This window comes from Arvicola amphibius, chromosome 18 (assembly GCF_903992535.2).
Source record: "Arvicola amphibius chromosome 18, mArvAmp1.2, whole genome shotgun sequence".
Classification (NCBI taxonomy): Eukaryota; Metazoa; Chordata; class Mammalia; order Rodentia; family Cricetidae; genus Arvicola; species Arvicola amphibius.
Window position 1 is genome coordinate 1,051,641 of NC_052064.1, and position 20,088 is coordinate 1,071,728.

The 20,088-nt window shown below is 38.0% G+C and overlaps 1 protein-coding gene across 2 annotated transcripts in view; it reads left to right on the forward strand.

The window, feature by feature from the left end:
- Cacna2d1 (calcium voltage-gated channel auxiliary subunit alpha2delta 1) overlaps positions 1 to 14,820 on the forward strand; it is a 428,064-nt gene extending 413,244 nt beyond the window's left edge. For both annotated transcript variants that reach the window (XM_038315276.1, XM_038315275.1), the window contains 3 exons: positions 1,978 to 2,087; positions 2,423 to 2,505; positions 10,981 to 14,820. In XM_038315276.1, coding sequence (XP_038171204.1) covers positions 1,978 to 2,087; positions 2,423 to 2,505; positions 10,981 to 11,097 — 310 coding nt within the window. In that variant the 3' untranslated portion in view covers positions 11,098 to 14,820. The remainder of the gene's footprint in view (positions 1 to 1,977; positions 2,088 to 2,422; positions 2,506 to 10,980) is intronic.
- The last annotated feature ends 5,268 nt before the right edge of the window (positions 14,821 to 20,088 follow it).

Sequence of the window (20,088 nt, forward strand, 5' to 3'; positions counted from 1 at the left end):
TCATCTATGATAAATAAGGGGGGTTGTAAAATGTTGGGATGTTCTTTGTCTACGTCTACCCTTCTCTGACATGAAAAATCTTATAACAACTTTGATGTGCAATTGAAGACTCTGAGAAAATATCTCCTAAGATTGTTGTTAATCTTACCTTTCAAAAAACACATTTTAAATACAGAGAAAATAGACTTGGCTATAGACAGAAGTTTCTATCCCACCTGGCCCTGCTGCCATTCAGTTCCAAAGAAACATACAGAGGCTTATATTAATTATTAACTGTTTGACCTTTTCTCTTAGTCTTATTAATTAGCTCTTACAACTTAATTAGCCCCTAATTCTTATCTATGTTTAGCCACATAGCTTGGTATCTTTGCTCAGTTTAGCATTCTCATCTTGCTTCCTCTGTATCTGACTGAAGAATGCATCTGGCCTCTCCTCTTCCTAGAATTCTTAGTCTGGTTGCCCCACCTATACTTCCTGCCTGGCTACTGGCCAATCAGTGCTTTATTAAAGCAATATGAGTGACAAATCATTATTGTGTGCAAAAGCATTGTCCCATAGCACTTGATTGTAATAGAATAGAGGAGGAAGACAAGATGGGAAAGGAAAGTGATAATCCATGCTATGGGATCCCTGAGTCACAGAGCATAAAGTGTAGAGCATAAAGTGCAGAGGGGCTTTTTAAAAAGATGGCAGGCAAGTTTTCTAGAATAACATGAACAGCAAAAAGAAAGGAGACGAGGTAAGGTAACCTAGGAAAGCATTGGAATCGTTGCTGGGGGCTGACAAAGTTAGTCTACCACATCAATAATAGCTATGTTTACTCCAAGGAAAACCAATAGGCATAGTCAATATTTTTTACGACTTGATTTTGTAAGCTACTTCTTCAAGGAGGTATAGTTTATGAGGAGGAAGGTAAAGGGAGAAGTCAGACATGAACTCCAGGTAAAGATCACTTTATTTAAAAGTGAGTGTACAGAGCTTTCAGTTTAGAAGCTAGAGGAGCAGCCTGGAGTGGCTGCAGTTGGGGTGTGTGCACAGCCCTCTGGCTGTGCACTAATTGTGGTCCTCTAACAGCAATGCGTACATGAAGAACTGCGAGAGTGGAGACTGGTCTAACGCATCTCTTGACAGCACTCCCACTTCAGGCAGTCGATGTTTTCTCCCCAGTTCAAAAGGCTAAGCTAGTAAAATTCACTTTGAAAAAACATAAAGAAGTTAGATCTTGCTTACATATTGGTTAGAAAGGAAAACTAAGCAACTGACACTCGGCATGGAGCGTGCAGCCTGATTCTGTCTCTGAGTTCTGCGATGTAACGGTCTCCAACTACAGACACCTGTCTGAATTACCATTAAAGTTAAATGCAATAATGAAAATTTTATGTCACATTTGAAGAGCCTTGCTTCCCGTATTGGACAGAAAACATTTGTGCTCTTGTGGAGAGCCTATGGGGAGCCTTGCTGCACACTCTCCCCTCACCTCAGTTTGACAATGTGCTTAGCTGCTTTTTGTTTCCTGCCTTGCCTGCCTTCAAAATAAAGTATTGCTGGTTTATTGCCAATTATAAATTCTGCCATTTCCTGTATGTTTAAAAATCAAGCATTTTTATGATTTTGGACATTAATTGAATAGTACTTATTTTGTAATTAGGACTAACAACTTTAAAGATTTCAATCAAAGATGTTTTTAATATGACCTCAGAGGTTTTCTCTTTTTGAGAGAGGGAATGTGTTCATGTTAGTAAGTAAAAACATAGTGATCTTGAAGTCATACTCATGTTAGTGTGTGTGTGTGTGTGTGTGTGTGTGTGTGTGTGTGTACATGTATGTTATCCCAGATGGTGATGCTTTGTTTTGATTTTTTTAATACATTGTTTTATCTTTCTTTTCATTAAGAAAGGATCTTGGAATGATTTCCATTCTTTTTTTTTCTAAAAGATGGTTTTCATTTAGTGATCTTTTCTACAATATATTTTGCAGAATCTTTCATGTAGAAAAGCTGATGAACACCAACTTAGTGTTCATAATGGTGGAGAGCAAAGGAACGTGTCCCTGTGACACACGGCTGCTCATGCAAGCGGAGCAGACTTGTATCCTTTGATGCAAGGGACATCTGGAGGAGGTCATCTTAAAGCAATGAATATTTAAGTTTGTCACCCTGTCTATTATCCTATAGAGGAAAAATATTGCAATACCAAAACTTTGGTTGGAAGGTCAGAACTGATGACAATACTCAGGACCTGTGAGAACGGATCACTGAACATACAGTTTCTCACCATTCCGAATACTTGAATTGGTTCTGTTGGCTGAGAACACTGGCATAAGTTGGTCGTGATTGATTTTGGAAATCCATGTATCTCATTGCCTCTTTTGAACATTTGGGGAAGAAGTTCCATCCACCCCGTTCCTTGACAAGTCTTTCTAGCTGATGGTCCAGATCCCTGCGACATGGTGAAGCAACCCAGATACCGAAAAGGGCCTGATGTCTGCTTTGACAACAATGTCCTGGTAAGGGTTTCCATGAGTTACAGTAATAGATAATAATAGTCACTTTCCACAGGAGTTACAGAGATGTATTTTTATTTTTAACTCATCATTATGTCTTTACCATAGTTTTTCTCTCGCACATGATACACTTTCTAGTAAACTAAAATTTTATTTTGTTAGTTTTTTTTACGGTAAGCATAAAGTTAGGAGTTCTTCTCCCTTTTTCACTACCTTGCTTTCAAACAAAACTTCAATAAAAATTTTAATAGTCTATGCAGTTATGTTAAAGACATAATAATGAATAATAATAACCTGTATAAAATGTTAATCACAGGAAATATGTCACCTACCTTAATTTATATTCTAATCCTGCAAGTGTTATTTTGGTTTTAATTAGGATGTGTTTAGTCATCATCCAATTAAAAACATGTTTGGATAGTTATTATCTAAATATTTTGTTATATTTTTTCCTATATCAGTTTTTTAAAAAAATTATTTTATAGATAGATAGATAGATAGATAGATAGATAGATAGATAGATAGATAAGTAGGTAGGTAGATAGATAGATAGATAGATAGATAGATAGATAGATAGATAGATAGATGTTTTGTCTGCATATATAACCTGTGTACAACCTTTGTGCCTCATGCCTAAGGTGGCTTGAAGAAGCCATCACAGCCTCTGGGACAAGAGTTATAGCTTGTTGTCAGCCATCACATGAGGACTGGGAATCAAACCCAGATATTCTGAAAGATCAGCCTTAACCACTATGCCAATTCTCCATTCACTCAAACTATAATTCATAAGCTATATTCATATAAAAGATATTTAGTAATTGTTAAGTAAATCATTTAGGGAAAATGAGAGTCATTTCTAAAACAATTGGTTAGGCTTCCTTCAGAGAATCTATAATGTATTACAGCCCTACCATATTACCAGGACTGCCTGTGAGACATTCCAAGACCACAGGGGAACATGGATGCTGGCAGACCAAAGTCATACTAACCATGAGGATGGTGTACTGGCTCTCCAAAAGCCTGAGCGCACAATGCTAGCAGGACACACACTAGCAAGAGTTGTTATTTGAAGACATGGTATTGACAGAGGGCTATAGACTTGGAGCACACGTTCCTTTTCCTTTCATTTGAAATAGGTTTTATCATACAATATATTCTGATTACTATCCTCTTACTATCGCAACTACTCTCTTCTCCTTCCATGCCTACCTTCTCGTCCAGATCCATGCCCTTTCTGTCTTTAATTAGAAAACACTGAATCTAAGAAATAATGATAAAATAAAACAAACCTAGAGAAGGACAAAACAACAAACAAGAAAAAGAGCTGCAAAAGCACAAAAATTACATGTAGGCATACTTTTGTACACACAGGATCCCATAAAAACACAAAAACCAGAAGCTGTTGGAAGAAACTAGTTGTTCATTCCCAGCTGCCCAAAACCAAAATAATCACACAGAAACTATATTATTTGCAATACCATTTGGCCAATAGCTTAAGCACACTTCTGGCTAACTCTTATATCTTAAATTAACCCATTTCTATTACTCTGTGTATTACCACATGACTATGGCTTACCAGCAAGGTTCTGGCACATCTTTCTCCAGCAGCAGCTACATGTCTTCTCCCTGATTTCACCTACTTTCTCTATATATCTCTTCCAGCTTGGCTCTACTCTGCTAAGCCATTGACCAAAAGCAGCTTCTTTATTAACCAATGGTAATCACAGCATACAGAAGGGAATCCCACATCATCTCCCCTTTTCTGTCTAAATAAAAATGTTTTAACCTTAGGATAGCAAGATTACATATAACAAAACCAGTATCATTACAGAAAGGCCATTCATCAACTACCTGTCATCAACTTCCATAGTACAAGCACAGATTAAAGTCACAGAGAAGAATTTACAAGATGATGTAAAAACCCCACCTTAAATATTCTCATCAGAAGACACTATCATTTTATCAAGGCACTGATGATATTTGACACCTTGAAGCAGTATGAATGTATCAGCTATTTTGGCTGGGTGCTAACTATGTGTTGTTTTTTCAACAGTAGACTACTTTCTCAGTGCTTACTTGCAACGGCACTGTGCCCCTGTGCTGGGTGGAGGCTCACCTAACTGCCAACTTCCAATAGACTGCATGAAATCTCCTCCTGCTTGTCTTCTTTGCTGGGCTTTCTTTCTCTTCCCTGTACTTGCTACTTCGCCTGTTGTTAATAGGATCAAGTTGTTTGTACAAGGAGTCCTGCCAGCTCCACAACGCTAGATCCTACCCTCATTTTCCTTCTGGTTTGAATGGGCTGTGCATGGCCAGTCACTTCCTATAATGTTTTTTTTTTCCTTTTGGTTTTGACTTAGAATTTTAGAAAAGAACCCTATACTTAATTCCGTGATAAAACATATTCTGAAACAAGTTTATTTCAATTCCAATACTAATATTATTTTGTAGGTGCTCTTTTTCAAACTTTGCATCTGTTTGTCACGCTAAGCCCAGTGGATCAGATGCCTATGTTGGTTTAAAGATCATTATTTTTCTTATAAGATGTTGGTATAATCATTACACCAATATATATTAAAAATAGAAAAACTTTCTTGAAATTTTACTTTTACTCAATACATAATTATTAGAACTTGTGATCTTGATTTAATTTTTAAAATGTTTAAGTATAATTAATGGGCCACTTCAGATGCAATAGGTAGTTTAAGAATATCTGAACCAGTCATTGAGATGTTTTTCTTATTCTTTTTCTTTTTTACCTTTTTTCCTGGCAAATCTAACTTAAGTAGAATCTTAGGACTTATTCCCAAAATATGTGTATGCTTATTATAATATTTTAGTATAAAGAGTTCTAAGTTCTGAATTCATTTTAAGCCCTATTATTTGAACCTGGGCCAAAATGGCCATTAATCTTTAATCTTTGGGGAAGTTTCTGTAGTAAGAAAGCAGGCTGCTGCAGGGTGCCTCTGTGGCTCGTGTTCCATGTATTGTTTACACTGTTTCATTGCTGATACTCTTGAATTATTGTCACGGTAATGCTGCGACAGCGTTTGTCCTGCTCTGCCACCATTGGTCCTCAAGTAGTCATTGATTAGGAATTCCCCAGACGGGATGGATGTTAGTAAGAGAAGAGTGGGCTCGTGGAAGATTGGGAGAGCAGAGGAAAGCACAGCAAACAGCCACGTTTGTTCTCTGAGATGATAAAACAATGGTTTACATGGTAAAATATTTTAAATAATATTCCTTTGTAAAATACTACATACATTCATAAAACAATTATACACAGTGTGATTTGTAATATACATTTATCAGTCCATTAAAAGTATGTATGTAATTAATCACTTTAAATGTAATAGGATGCTTCTATACATGTCCTTATTTTTAGTAGTAATAAAGATGAGCAAAATGGAACCTAAGGGTATCAACTTATAAGATAGACATATGAAAAGGTATAAAAATCCATTAATTTTTATGTTTCATTATGCAATTTACTTTTACAATCATAAAATTTCAGATAGATATGAATTATACCTTATCAATTAGATGTAAAAATAATAACTACTGGGCTTTTAAAGCTACCACTACTTAATGAAAATATTCCATGAAATAAATATTCAAGAAAACAGCAGGTAAATGTTCTAAAGAGGACCGAAAATATTTTATTAATAAAATGGACGGGAACATCAAGAAAACCATGAAGGACACTTACGGAAATATGAGCATGTGTATGTGACCGTTGAAATATGAGAATTTCCCATGCTTTAGTGCATAAACAATACTGCACAGTAATACCTAAGTTTGTTCATCCTTCATCACTAGCTACTGCAATGATAGCTTTTCTTTGTTTACCAACTTTTCTACACAAATGGGAGTTAATTTTCATTGTAAGCATTATTAGCAGAGAAGGCTTTAAAGACTGTGATCTCTTTGCGCAAATTCAGTGTCTACCACACAAATATCTGAGCGCAGAGTGTTCTCGCAAGATGCTTGCTTTCCAAGGCAGAATGCTTTCTCACAGTTCTGCAGCCCAAGACATGAACCAGAATCAAGTAAACACTTGCCATCTGGGCACATCTCCTGTGACCCTCCTGAGCATCTAATGAAAGAGCCCTGCACACTGTCGTGTTATGGCTATACAATTACAAAGCTCCACACCACAAGGACTTCCTAAAACAAAGACATCCAAAGTAGACCTTCCAATAGGGTTTTTATGCAGACTTACAAGGTAAAGGGCAAAAGAAAGACAAGCAAAATTGCTGAAGGTCATTAAAGTTAAAGCATGCCCATTGGGACAATTGTATCATTGTAAGCAAACCCAGATTATAAACGTAGGCCGCTGAGTACATAAAATGAATATGAACTTTATATGTGTATGATTCTTAAGCTTTCTACATGTAAAATCTTGATCCATTATACTCACTGTCTCATGAGGTTCATGACATTGTGTGACCTTTCCTGCTGTGTCTCTTTGCATTCACTTCAGATAGGGAGGGCAGCAACAGATGCAAGTAAGGATTCTTCCCAAGTTTATTGACAGGAGTCTACACAACATGTGGCCAGCTACACCTCCCCAAATCTCTCCTACTTAGCCATTGTTGCTGCTCACAGGAAGACCTTATGTACCTCCTTGTCCTCCCTTCTTTATCTACAGGGGAAAGTCAATGGGCCCCATATGTAAGGGTCTTGGGGGATGACCACAGATGCTCTGAGTCCATGCCTAACATGCATAAAAAAAAATCACTCAACTCATGGGTTAGTGAAGTTAAGATTAATGAAAATATTTCTTTAAAAATGAAAGGAAACACAGCGTGTGTTCGGGGTATATTTCCATTAAAAGGGTAATTTTGAAGTATCTGCTTGCCCACAGATTTCCCTGAAATTAAAAGTGATCCCTTGTTGTTGGATGTATTCAGCTGTTTTATGTCATTGGAAAGAAATGACATAGTTATAATTCAGAACACAAAACAAAATATAATATCCTCTTAATCAAAGTATTTAATTTTGAAAAAATATTTCCAAAATATCCAAGTTTTCTTTAAATTACTGTGATCTTTGTTTAGTTGTCTTATGTTCTGATGGGGGAGAAAGAAGTGTACCAATACTTATTTAATCACCTTGGCCAGAAGAGACATTAACCATGCCTATGCAGGGTATTATAATGCCAACCTTAGAGAAAACCACATGAATGCAACTGTATACTGTAAAATACAGTGTAGATAGTTCTCTTTTAATCAGTGATGGACAGGAAAGGAAATAAAAAATTAACTGATGATGTTTTAATTAATACTCTATTGAGAGGGGTGAGGCAGTCCAGTAAGAGTCTTTTGTCTATCAAGATACATAATATTGATATACAGATATACAATATATAATATAATATAATATATAATGTTGATATACAAATATACAATATTGGCACTTCTCATTTTATCGACTTTAACATTAAGCTAAAATATTAATGTGTTATTTTTCTACTGTGAAGAAAATCTCTTAAAAATCAGGTTGATTGGTATCATAGTCTATAGGATTTCACTGTTGTCGAAAGGAAAATGCTGAAGTTTCTCCTGAAATCTGCTCACGTGTGATTTAGAATTTCTTAAACGTGTATATCATAATTTTTTTTACATAGCATGGGCTTGTAACAACTTCTAACCTACCATCTCCACAAGTGAGGCAGATATGTTTATCACCATAATAACAATGAAGGGCCAGAGACTATTTCTTCAGAGTTCATGTCTAGAGCATAAAAACATTTTGCGTTTTTAAAGGAGTTTCTGTGACAACATCCGTTCTTAAGATATAAGCAAGTTGCATATGTATGCTGACTCTTTTGACTAATAATTAGCCATACTGGGGGACTCTTTGTTAAGTAACAATTATGTGTGTCTTTATACTATTCTCGAGCTATTTGGGATTCATTTATATTTATTAAAAGTTATTTTTCAATTTGAAATTCAAGCGTAACTGAGGTCTTTTGGGGTTACCCTCCTTGGAGAGAAAGGCGGCTGAAGAAAGGGAAGAAGTGAAAACACCCTGAGCTAGAGGGGGCATTGTAGAGCACGGCAGCAGCGTCAGGGAAGGGAAAAGGCTTGATGTGAGAATGTGTAACGACAAAGGCCGCTTGGGTCCAGAAGATAGACGAGCCTGTCGTCCTTAGGACAGATGTGGATTGTCTTTAAGCATGGTGCACATGTCACATACGAGGTAGAAGGATTTGACCTCTGGTTCGCGAGGACAGTTGTTTGCAGCAGAGCAGAAGCAATGAGAAAAGTGAGGCCCCTCATAGTGAGGTGATGGCAATGGACCTGAGATAGAGAACAGGAAATTTGGAGGTGAATTTTGAAGCCACAGTTAAGAGGACTGGCTGACAGATTTGACTTGAGAAAGGAATGTCAAGTTACCTCAGGCCCGAACTGTGCTAGAAGTACCATTTAGGGACACTGGGAAGAGTCAGCAAGCTTGGCAGTTAAGTTTTAAACCTCACAATATAGACGAGAGGAGAGATGATGTCTTAAGAGTCAGAGAAGAGCTGGGCTGGGGCTCTAACAAGAAGAGTAATTTCCAAGTCCAGTGGGTGAGTTGTATAGGCAGGTAACTTAAATAAACCCAACACGAAGGGGAAAAAAAGTGGCCAGAAAACTAAACTCTGGAAAAGCTCACCATTTAGAGATCCTGATGGAGTAAGGCCAGCCCAGGGACAGCAAGAGAATCCCAAAGAAATTTCTAGACTACCTGGAGTCTTAGCCAGGGACACCTGAGGACAGGGTGTGGGGAAGGAATATTATACAGCACTGAGTTCTCCTGAGCTGTCAGTAGATGAGAACCGATGGTCCACTCTGTTAGCTAGTCAGATTAGACCCACCTAACTCTTTATGTTTGTCTTAGTTAAGGTTTCTATTGCTGTGAAGAGACACCATGACCATGGCATCTCTTATAAGGGAAATTTAATTACGGTAGCTTGCTTATGGATTGTGAGGTTCAGTCCCTTATTATCATGACGGGGAGCATGGCGGTGCACAGGAAGATGTGGTGCTGTAGCTGAGAGTATTGCATCTTACAGACAACAGGAAGTTGACACTGGGGTATCTTGAGAATAGGTAACCTCAAAGCCCCTCCCCCTCACGGGGACTCACTTCCTCCAACAAAGCCACACTTCCTAATAGTGCCACTCCCTATGAGCTTATGAGGACCAATTACATTCAAACTACCACAAAATTTAAGAGGCAGCATTTCAAATTAAATTTTTTCCTTGGTGTATTATTTTCTCAGCATTTTCTTGAATAGAAAACAGCTATGCTACCTCCAAACACAGATCAAAGAAGAAGTGCCGTTCATTTACTCAGCTTCAAGTAATGTTTTAATCTCTGGCAGGGAAGTAAATCGGAAGCTTCCAGTCTTTGAGAGGTTACACTCTGTAAAATTACTCTACAAAAGCCGGGCGGTGGTGGCGCACGCCTTTAATCCCAGCATTCGGAAGGCAGAGGCAGGCGGATCTCTGTGAGTTCGTAGACCAGCCTGGTCTACAAGAGCTAGTTCCAGGACAGGCTCTAAAGCTGCAGAGAAAACCCTGTCTCAAAAAACCAAAAAAAAAAGAAAAAAAAATTACTCTACAAAGAACCCTTGCTCACATTTATTTGGGTAACCTATTTCAATCCATGGAAGATGGAACAAACTGTTTATGAGAATGAGTGGACATGAGTTTCATTTATAAAATTCACTACAATGTGAGGAATCTTAAACTGTAGGGAATGTTGCAAAGTATGAAACCATGGAAGGAAAGGTCAAGAATAGCTGTGCTCTTGGGCGTTCGCCTGAGCCTCTGGCTCTGTGAAGAGCGCCAGTGGGTGTGGCCACTGCACATGCGGCATCACAGCGTGGCTCAGTGGATAAGCCTGGCTTCTCTTTCCACCTTAGTTCTGTATTTGGACTCTGTGTTTTCAGGATGCTCTCGTATCGCTTCAGGTTCAAATACGCTATTTCTTACTTTACTGTAATTCCTAAAGTCAGGGTGCCTGTAGCGTAGAAGTTCACCTTGGACATCAGAAATATGGGAAATGGATTTTTATTTCTTCAGTTTATTGATTTCTGCTTATGGATAACAGATTAAAAATAATAGTTGTTAATTATTAAAATATCATTACATTTTATGTTAATATCTTAGATATATAAATATAAAGGATTGTTCATCATTGCAGTCGAGTTTTTAATTAGTAATTCCTATATCCAAACAAGAATTCATTATTAGCTTCCATTCATCACTGTCAGAATGTCAAACATTTGACAAATGGCACCACGGAGACCACTTTAGCACAATTTCTGTACAGTAAAATCTAGATCAATATAACCCAGTTCAGTTCCAGGTAAAACAATTTTACCAGGTAAGTTCAAAAGTGGAGTAAATGTGAGTTAACCTAAAAGTTGCTTTTTACATGTTTCTTCAAGGTAGTAATGTTCTTTATTTGTATGTATTTCCAACAGGAGGATTATACCGACTGTGGTGGTGTCTCTGGATTAAATCCTTCCTTGTGGTCTATCATTGGACTCCAATTTCTCCTCCTGTGGCTCGTATCTGGCAGCAGACACTACCTATGGTGACCTTCTGACCCCATCTCTGCAACTACAATCCAGACCCTGCCAACACACGAGCCCTCAGTTACATTATTAGAGTCAGTTGAAGAGCTACCCAGAACATTAGCCGGGCCTCTACCATGGCATCAATCTAAGGCTCAGGTTCTTGATCACCCACTGGCTGCATGTCAGGGTGTCGGAACCTGGAGCTTGTGTGAATGCCGCGTCATCATTGTTACCATCAAAGCAAAACTCTGTCTGTGCTCTGTGGGAAACTTGGGGGTTCACTGTCGCGCCACTGGTGATTACATGTAGGAGGCTCCCCCATGCAGGCATTGTGAAAAGAAGCAGCGTCTTGACTGATCTACAATTTCAACCTGCTGCAGTTTTACCAAGAAGAAGAAAAAAAAGAAAAAAGAGAAAGCCCTAGGATGGGGGGGCAATGACATTTTTGCCTTCACTTATTTTCTGTTAAAAAAGTAATTCCTGCTGTGAGTAGTTATTAATATAGAGAGAGGGAGGGAGAACATCCATTGCTCTAAACTGTTGAAATACAAACTAATGGCTAATTTTCTACCAAAAAAAATTCGCCATGAATCAAATGCCTTATAAAAGAATGATTTCTCTGCCAAAAACAAAATGCAACTGTGACCAGTTGATTTCAGGTTAGGTGCAAAGCATTGGTTTGAAAATGAGGAATGGGTGACGAGGTTGCAGGTGCTTGCGGGTGAAATTGGAATTCATGACACATTTCCTCATACACGGAAGCCCTTTAACGCGTGACGTCATGTCCCTTCTGTTCAAAGTACAGTCATGTAGTGCTAGTCAGATATTTAGCTCACTCTTAAGAGAAGCTTGTGGGGGGAGGGGAAGTGTTTTCCTGTGGGTGATGAACTTGGGTTGCCAAGGGTATTTTGCATGATGCTGCTGCTACTTTAACTTTCCGGTTTGTTTTTCCTTCTTACTGTAGAGTATAGTCCACTGAAGAGTTAAGTGGGTGACATGGTTGTCATGTAAGAATCTGAACCTTGCAGTGTAAATGCACTTACGTCATCTTTTAACATGTTGTTGAACTACTCTGAATATACTGTGCAATGGACATGCTGAATGACCGGGGTTAGGCAAACGGGAGACATGATTATTCATGGATTTTATACAGATTCATGCTTCTGCCTGAAAAACCTATGTACAGATATTTTAAGTACATAAATCAGATTTAACACATTTATTTTTTGAAAAGTACATATATGTTCTCAATGGAGATTCAGCCTAGGTTTCCTCTTTGTTCGTTTCAATAGTAGCATGTACAATCCAGAAATTGCTGCTCTCGCTGCTTCTGTCTCTCCATTTTGGTATGATCATATGATCAAAATTCCCATGCCACTTCCTGAGGGGTTTTACATTAATCCGAACAAACAGGAAACCTTGAATCTATCTGTATGCACATGAACACTTGATTGTGAATAATAAAATTTGATTTTATACAGCTTCCTTGGTGAAAAGCATTAGTGTAGTAGGTCAGAAATATCATTATAGATTAATATGGTAGCTAAACTTTATTCTGCTTTGAGAAATTATTTTCAGGAGTAAACAGTATTTGAAGAAAGGGTAAAAACAATGAATGTGTCTAAGAAGAGTAATTTTACTGTAAGCTGAAAGTATGCATATATTTTTATGATAAATGAAGATTTTTTTCTTTTTAGTTACACATGCCAAGTATTGGTGTGTGCATATGCTGGAAATTTTCATATACATCATTTTACAATCAGAATTATTTACAGTCTCCAGCATACTTTAGTATGCTCCACATATCAAAGTTGTAGCCAACTCTTTAACATAGTTTATTGTTTTGTTTATAGCTTTGCCTAGATTGTTATTCGTTCCTACCACCATGCTATCCTGAGTACCATTTGTATACATTTTATAAGTTAAGATTTTGTTTCAATTCAAAAGGGGGAGGGGCAATTGAAATTACTTTGCCAACTGTTGACTTTTGAAGTGACATCGGTCACCACTTCTAATACATTGTCATTTTTAGTCTGTTCATAACTGCTGTTGACCTTAGAAAACAGAAAGGTGATGGAAAGGGAGGGAAACTATGTTTAAGTCATGCTGGGTGTCAGTTCTTTCAAACTTATTATTACCTTTTGCTGGACTAATTAAATCCTGGACGCGTTGGGAAAGGGAACTGCGACTTCATACATAAGAGCGATGCACATTAAGACCATTGAATTGCTTCTGGCAAACAACAACCGACCTTAAATTATGTTTCAATTGTATTGATTATACTTTCATGGCTAATGTCACTCACAAAGCGTATGACCGTCAGTGACATTGTTGTCTTAGCCACCACTAAACTTGGCACCTCTTTTGCAAGACCTCATTTGGTTCGAGTTCTATGTCACCACAACCACAAATATGGTAAGAAATTGGGCAAAAACATGTCCGCAAACTAAAACTGCTTTTCATGACTTATACTAATGTTTATGTTTTTGTAAACACTTCTAAGTGACCCTAAAACCCATCCCACCAAAATTATAATATTACATTTAGCATTTTTTCTGCAAATTCTCTTAGCAAGAGTAAGTATAGTGTGTTATTTACAGAAACAAAACTAAATAACAGATCATTTTAAAAAGCATTTAAACTGTTCTTATTAGTTAATTGCTGCTCTACCCACATAGCTCAGTGTCCTTTTTCACATAAACAAAGTCAAAACAAGTCTTGCATTGGTGTTGAGTAGCAGGAAGGAATTTCTGCATAAACGATTTCATCTTTTCTTCATTTGAACAACCAGCATTACTGCCAAATGCCAACCGTGGTCCACATTTGTAACAGGTTTTTAACATGACATAGCAAGTTTGACTGAAGAGATTTTTAGCTCCTGGGCCTCTTTTTTCATGTTTCTAATGCTTGAAGCATTATTGCTTACCTTGGGAAACACAGTGTTGCTACCATTTGTAAGTTTTCTTATATATAATATTCCTTTTACTACTTGTAAAGCTGGCCTTATGGGGTTCAAATAGGCAGTATCCCCTTTAAGTGACCTTTGCAACCCAAGTGTTACTTGCTTATTTGACGCCCTCTTGTACGTTAAATCTCATTTAAATGCCTGTCTTCAAGTCACCAAAGCTGAAATTCGACGTCTTAATTTCAAACTCCTGAGTCTAAAGGCATAGAGTCTAACTTAGCAAGACACAATGGATTTTGTGATTCTTTTTTCCCACTTGCCCCAGTCTCCAAATATTTTATCATTAGCTGGAACTTGCATTGTTTTTCATAGCAGGATGTCAATATTAATATTCACTGTACATTTCTGTAAAGAACAAATCACTACAGCAGAACTACCATGTGCTGAACACTTCCAGAATTTTGCAGAATTAGATAGCCCTTACCAGTGGTTTCATCTACCTTGTTTCTAGTTCACATAACAGAACCATGGAAATTCCACTGAGACTCTTGGGATACTGTCTTGCGAAGATGCCAACTGAGTTTCCAATGTGACCTGGCAAAGCTGTCCTTTCCTTGTGCAGTATGACTGTGGGATCATGCTTTTGGGGTTCCCTTCATGAAGTGCTCATTGTGCATCATGCTTAAGGCCAAGTGGCTTTTGTGAACAACAGATCTTCCCTTCCCTTATTATGTTCTCTTGACACTTTTGTGGAGATTAACTAGGAGGATGAAAACATTTTGTAAAAATTTGTATAATACTGTTATAAAAATATTTATAATCCCAGAAAACGTTGTGTTAAATCTTGTGCAAAAACAGTATATTCAGAATAAAAGTTTATCATTGAAAGTCACCATACAGTTTGGGTTTTTGCCTTTTTTTAAAGATCTAGTTGAAAGAGACAATAGTCCATCTTGAATATGTTTTTTTTAAAAAAAAAAAAAACAGGCATCTGTCTGGATGGAGAGGATTCTAGATTGCAGGAAAAATGATTTAAGCATGTGTTTTCCAGTTATAGATATCAACACACAAGTGAATACCTAGGATGAATCTTCCTGTGACTCTGACCGTCCTTACCTGTGAATTCTCCACCAAGACCTTGAGGAGTTTAATAAATTAAATAAGAAAATTTCCTAGGGGAAATAGTGCTTCTGGGTTTCTTTAAAGACCTTGGAAGAAATAACACACCTGACATGTGCATATATTTGATATATCTTAAGTATAAATAAATATAAATATCTCTCCAAGGTATTGGCAATAAATGGCAGATAGAGGATTAAAATACCACGTAAGATATAAGGCCAATGGACAGTTGCCTCATTGTAGTGAGGAGCTGCGGGCCGCTTCCCACCGCCCGGCTCTCGGCCGCCTGGCTAGCTTATGTCCTGAAATAACAATACACAAATTATATTCATTTCAACACTACCTGGCCCATTAGTTCCAGCCTCTTATTGTCTAATTCTCACATCTTGATTAACCCATTTCTAATAATCTGTGTAGCACCACAAAGTGTCTTACCTGGAAAGATTCAGCATGTCTGACCTGGTGGCTGGCTTTATGGCGCCTGTCCCAGAGAGGAGAGGTGGGGCAGTTGTCTGAGCCATCTACCTCACTTCCTTCTTCCTGTTTTGTCTACTCCACCCACCTAAGGGCTGGCCTATTAAATGGGCCAAGGCAGTTTCTTTATTAGCAAATGAAATCAACACAAACAGAAGACTCTCCCACATCATTTCCCCTTTTTCTGTTTAAACAAAAAAAGGCTTTAATTTTAACATAGTAAAATTACATATAACAAAACAGTTATCAAGTAAGAATTAAAGTTACAATATTTATATCTACTTTATCTTTTATCATTACTAAGGAGAACTATATCTATCTATTCTTCAACTCCATCAAAGACTCCAGAAGGATATATCACCTAAGTAAACAAGAAGTAAGCAACTTCCAAAACTCTAGAAATGACAGAGACATCTCGCTGCCTGGACAGTCACCCAAAGTTCTTCTGTACCATTTGGGCATCCATCTTTGGCCTACAGGCCTGTAGTATCCAGCAGACATTTCCATGAAACAGGAAATTTCAAAGACAGTTTAGTCACTTTCTGCTGTGTCCTGCAGAATGTCTCGCAGACGCTTTCATGAATCAGGAACCCTGAAAGATCATCTCACCTTTAGGCAAGTTCAGCGGTCCTCTCTCTGCGGGTTCTTTGTGTCCAGTCTATGCATCAGTCCAGGCAAGAGCAGTTTCTTGCCCAAATGGCTATCAAACTCCATAAGGATCCTCTTCGATGCCCATCTTCTTCTTGAAGTAGATTGGTGCTGCCAGGAGCAGATGTGTCTCTTTGTTATGAAAAGCCCTAAGTTATTAAAACAATAAATGCTATATTCTATAGTCTTGGAAAGATATTAAGAATGCCTATCTAACTGAAATATATCTCTATACATCTAAAAAATCTAACTAACATGACCACAAGCTTGACTATTATCAATGATATCCATTAACAACCTATATTTCCTAATTATACATTACATTTTTAAATGAACTACACAATCACAATACCTTAATCAAGATCAGAAATACATATACATATAATAAAATTGACCTTAAATTTAAATCATTAAAGCAAAATCCATATCAATGCAAATTATTCATATCTATATCATCTCCCCCTTTAAATGTAAAAGAACATTTATAAATAATATTTGGGAACATGGGAGCAGTTTTTTCTCTCCAAACTGCTTCCTGCTGAGTGGGGGCGCTGTTAATCAGATCTTTCATGGTGTAACCTGTGTGCCAGGTTCATCTCAGTAATCAGTTGGGTGAAGTAATTTTCTGAAGGTTTTCACAGCAACCTTTCAGGAGGGTGTGGTCTATCATACCATATTGGGATAGAAGCAATCCACAGGGTCTCATTTTCTGTAAAAACAAAAGAAGAATCTCTTTTCCAAAGTATCATATCCTTAGATCCAAACTCTGAAGTCAAGGTATTTTCAAAATATCTATGTTGGATTAGTTCAGCAGCATTTATAAACAAATATCTTTTAGCAGCTGTTGCTTCTTCCTCAGCATTCAAACAATTCAAAGAGAGCATAATAGCATACAGTATCAAGATTCTCTGTGTATTTTCCATCTTTGTGTGGCTTTGTTTTAACCTCTATTTCTTTTATTTTTACTTTTTCTTTTTGAGACAGGTTCTCTGTATATCTCTGTCCTGGAATAACTCTGTAGACCAGGCTGTCCTTGAACCCACAGAGATCTACTTGCCTCTGTCTCCCCAGTGTTGGGATTAAAGGTGTTCTTTACAACACCTTGAACTCACAGAGATCTGTCTGTCTCTGCCTCCCAGGCATTGGGATTAAAGGCATGTGCTACCACACCTTGACGTCACAGAGGTCAATCTACCTCTGTCTCCCAAGTGTTGGGATTAAAAGTGTGTACTACCACACCCAACTACTTTCTTTCTTCCTTTTTTACCCTAAGAACTTTAACCTTTAGCATGCATATATTTTTAAATATATGTAAATCATTTAGAGGTTTTCTTTGTTTTTGAATCTCTCTTTACTATATCTCTCTCTCTTTTTCTGACCATATGAACCTTTAAATTACTGAGCAATATGGGTAGGATTCAAGCCACAGCTTTGCCAGCTAGATCCAGCTAGATTCCTTAGCTTCCCAGCCTCATGGTGGAGGTACCTCCTGTAGCCATTTTTATTGCCACAACTCTATGGCGTTTCAAGGTCCCTGCCAACAAGCAAGCTTCAGCAGTGTGCTTGCAAACCACACGGATTGCCTACCTGAAAGAGGCAGAGTTTGCTCTGGCAGGATGGCCCAGAAGTTCAGCATTTTAAAACGACACAGCTTTTTTCCTACTACAGCTGAAAACCAAAAAGCATGCATTCAGCTTTTCATCAACACTATGTAAGTGTTTCATGGCAGGACCTCTTAAAAGAGCTGCAGGGTTTTGCAGCTAAGGCTGAGTCAGGAAGCCTCTCTTAGATGAGAGCAATTTCTTGCCTCTAGCAAGCAGAGCAGACCCAAGAAATTGCTGCTACCAAGAAAACATGCTTTACTCTATTCTTTCCAAAGCCTTCTCAAGCTTTCTGTGGATTCAGTTATCCACGTTGGGCACCATTCTGTAGTGAGGTCTGTGGGCAGGCCTGCTTTTTGTCCTGCCCAGCTCCCCGCCGCCTGGCTAGCTTATGCCCCGAAATAACAACACACAAATTGTGTTCATTTAAACACTGCCTGGCCCATTAGTTTCAGCGTCTTATTGTCTAATTCTTACATCTTGATTAACCCATTTCTAATAATCTGTGTAGCACCACAAAGTGGTGTCTTACCTGGAAAGATTCAGCATGTTTGACCTGGTGGCTGGCTTCATGGCGACTGTCCCAGAGAGGAGAGGTGGGGCAATTGTCTGAGCCATCTACCTCACTTCCTTCTTCCTTTTCTGTCTACTCCACCCACCTAAGGGCTGGCCTATTAAATGGGCCAAGGCAGTTTCTTTATTAACAAATGAAATCAACACAAACAGAAGACTCTCCCACATCATCTCACGCCTGCTCACCTCATGAAGCAAAGGCCTGATGGTGTGTGACAGCCACTGCTGTACATGTTTGCTTATTTTCCTACTTCTCTGCACTGAAGTATTTCATAAAATAAAGCAAAATATGTACTACATTAAAGTCCGTTATATATGGGAATGATTCCTGGAACAATCTCTCCACCATGTCTGATCAAGGCATATTAACCGGAAAACAAGCCTACTTAAAAGTATTAAAGTAGATAACATTTGTTTTTTGAACATCTGGCTTCATTCAACGCCAGTTTATCTCCTCAGTCTATTCTTGTTTTCCCCAGAGATCCTCATTTCCTTCGTCAGTCATCTTGATCCCTTTCCATCTTTTCAAGTAGGAAACTGGCTCCATCGATTCTCTTTTACGAAGCTCTTCCAATTTCTTTTCTCTACAGCCTTCGTGTCCCCTCTGCCTGCAACTGTGTTCAGCGAGCTCTCAAACATGCACAGCGGCCTCACCTCTGCTCACCACCCCACCACTGTCTATCACTCTGCATTCTGCCCTTCAGCTCCTTGTTTTGCACTGTATTTAATTGGGCCCTGGAATCTTACACCTGTAAGACAATTTATCTTTGGACATACTTTTATATAACTGCTGAAAATCTGAGACTATCGGTATGAGTACCTAGTAAAGGCAAGGTCTTGAGTGATTTTGAATTGGAAAGTTTTGCTTTTTGCAGTGCTTACCATGCCCCATGCAGTGTCTACAACACATTCCTACAAACTAGTGGACAACTCAGTGATGATTACTCAGCACTGTGGGTAGTTAACCTAATGCTTCACATAATTACTTAAGGAGGAGATGTAATATTACTATCATAATTAGTTTGTTTCCTTAAAGTAGGTTCCTAGTAATTCTGGTGAAGCAGATAAAAGCAAAGGACAGCTTTTAGCAGTTACATGTGTCAAACACTTCCGCAATGTGCTTACTGAAAAAAAGCCTTGTCTATCATGCCAAGAATCAATTTTCCGAGAATTAATCTTCACTCAGACATCTGCTTATAAATTAAATGAATATGATATGTACTTTTAAATATTTTGAAAGTTTGATTTGCCTCATATGTATAACTTTGATCCAAAATATTTTGTCAAATCTTAACAGCTGTGCTATTTGTGGTTCAGCTTTCCACTGATGCTTGTCTTCTATACTTTGAGCAGTTGTAAGTCTTTGTTTGAACCATCATCTCCTTCACAAAGAAATGTCTCCAATTCTGGATGAGATCTATGTTAATTTATGGGCATGGAGATATGAATTTTGAGTGTAGTTTAATTCTATGTCTATAGTCCCTTTACCAAAATTATAGTAGTATAGTACTAGGTTTATCGATAAGGAACATTATCTTTGAAATCATTGGCACTAGGCCAGATTTACTACACCAGGGCATGCTAGCCGGATTTGCAGCACCAGGGCATGCCATTTCCTCCTGAAGAGTGGGCCATAAATCCAAACCAAATCAGTTGGTTACCCCCGTGACATTCATGCCACTATGGCAC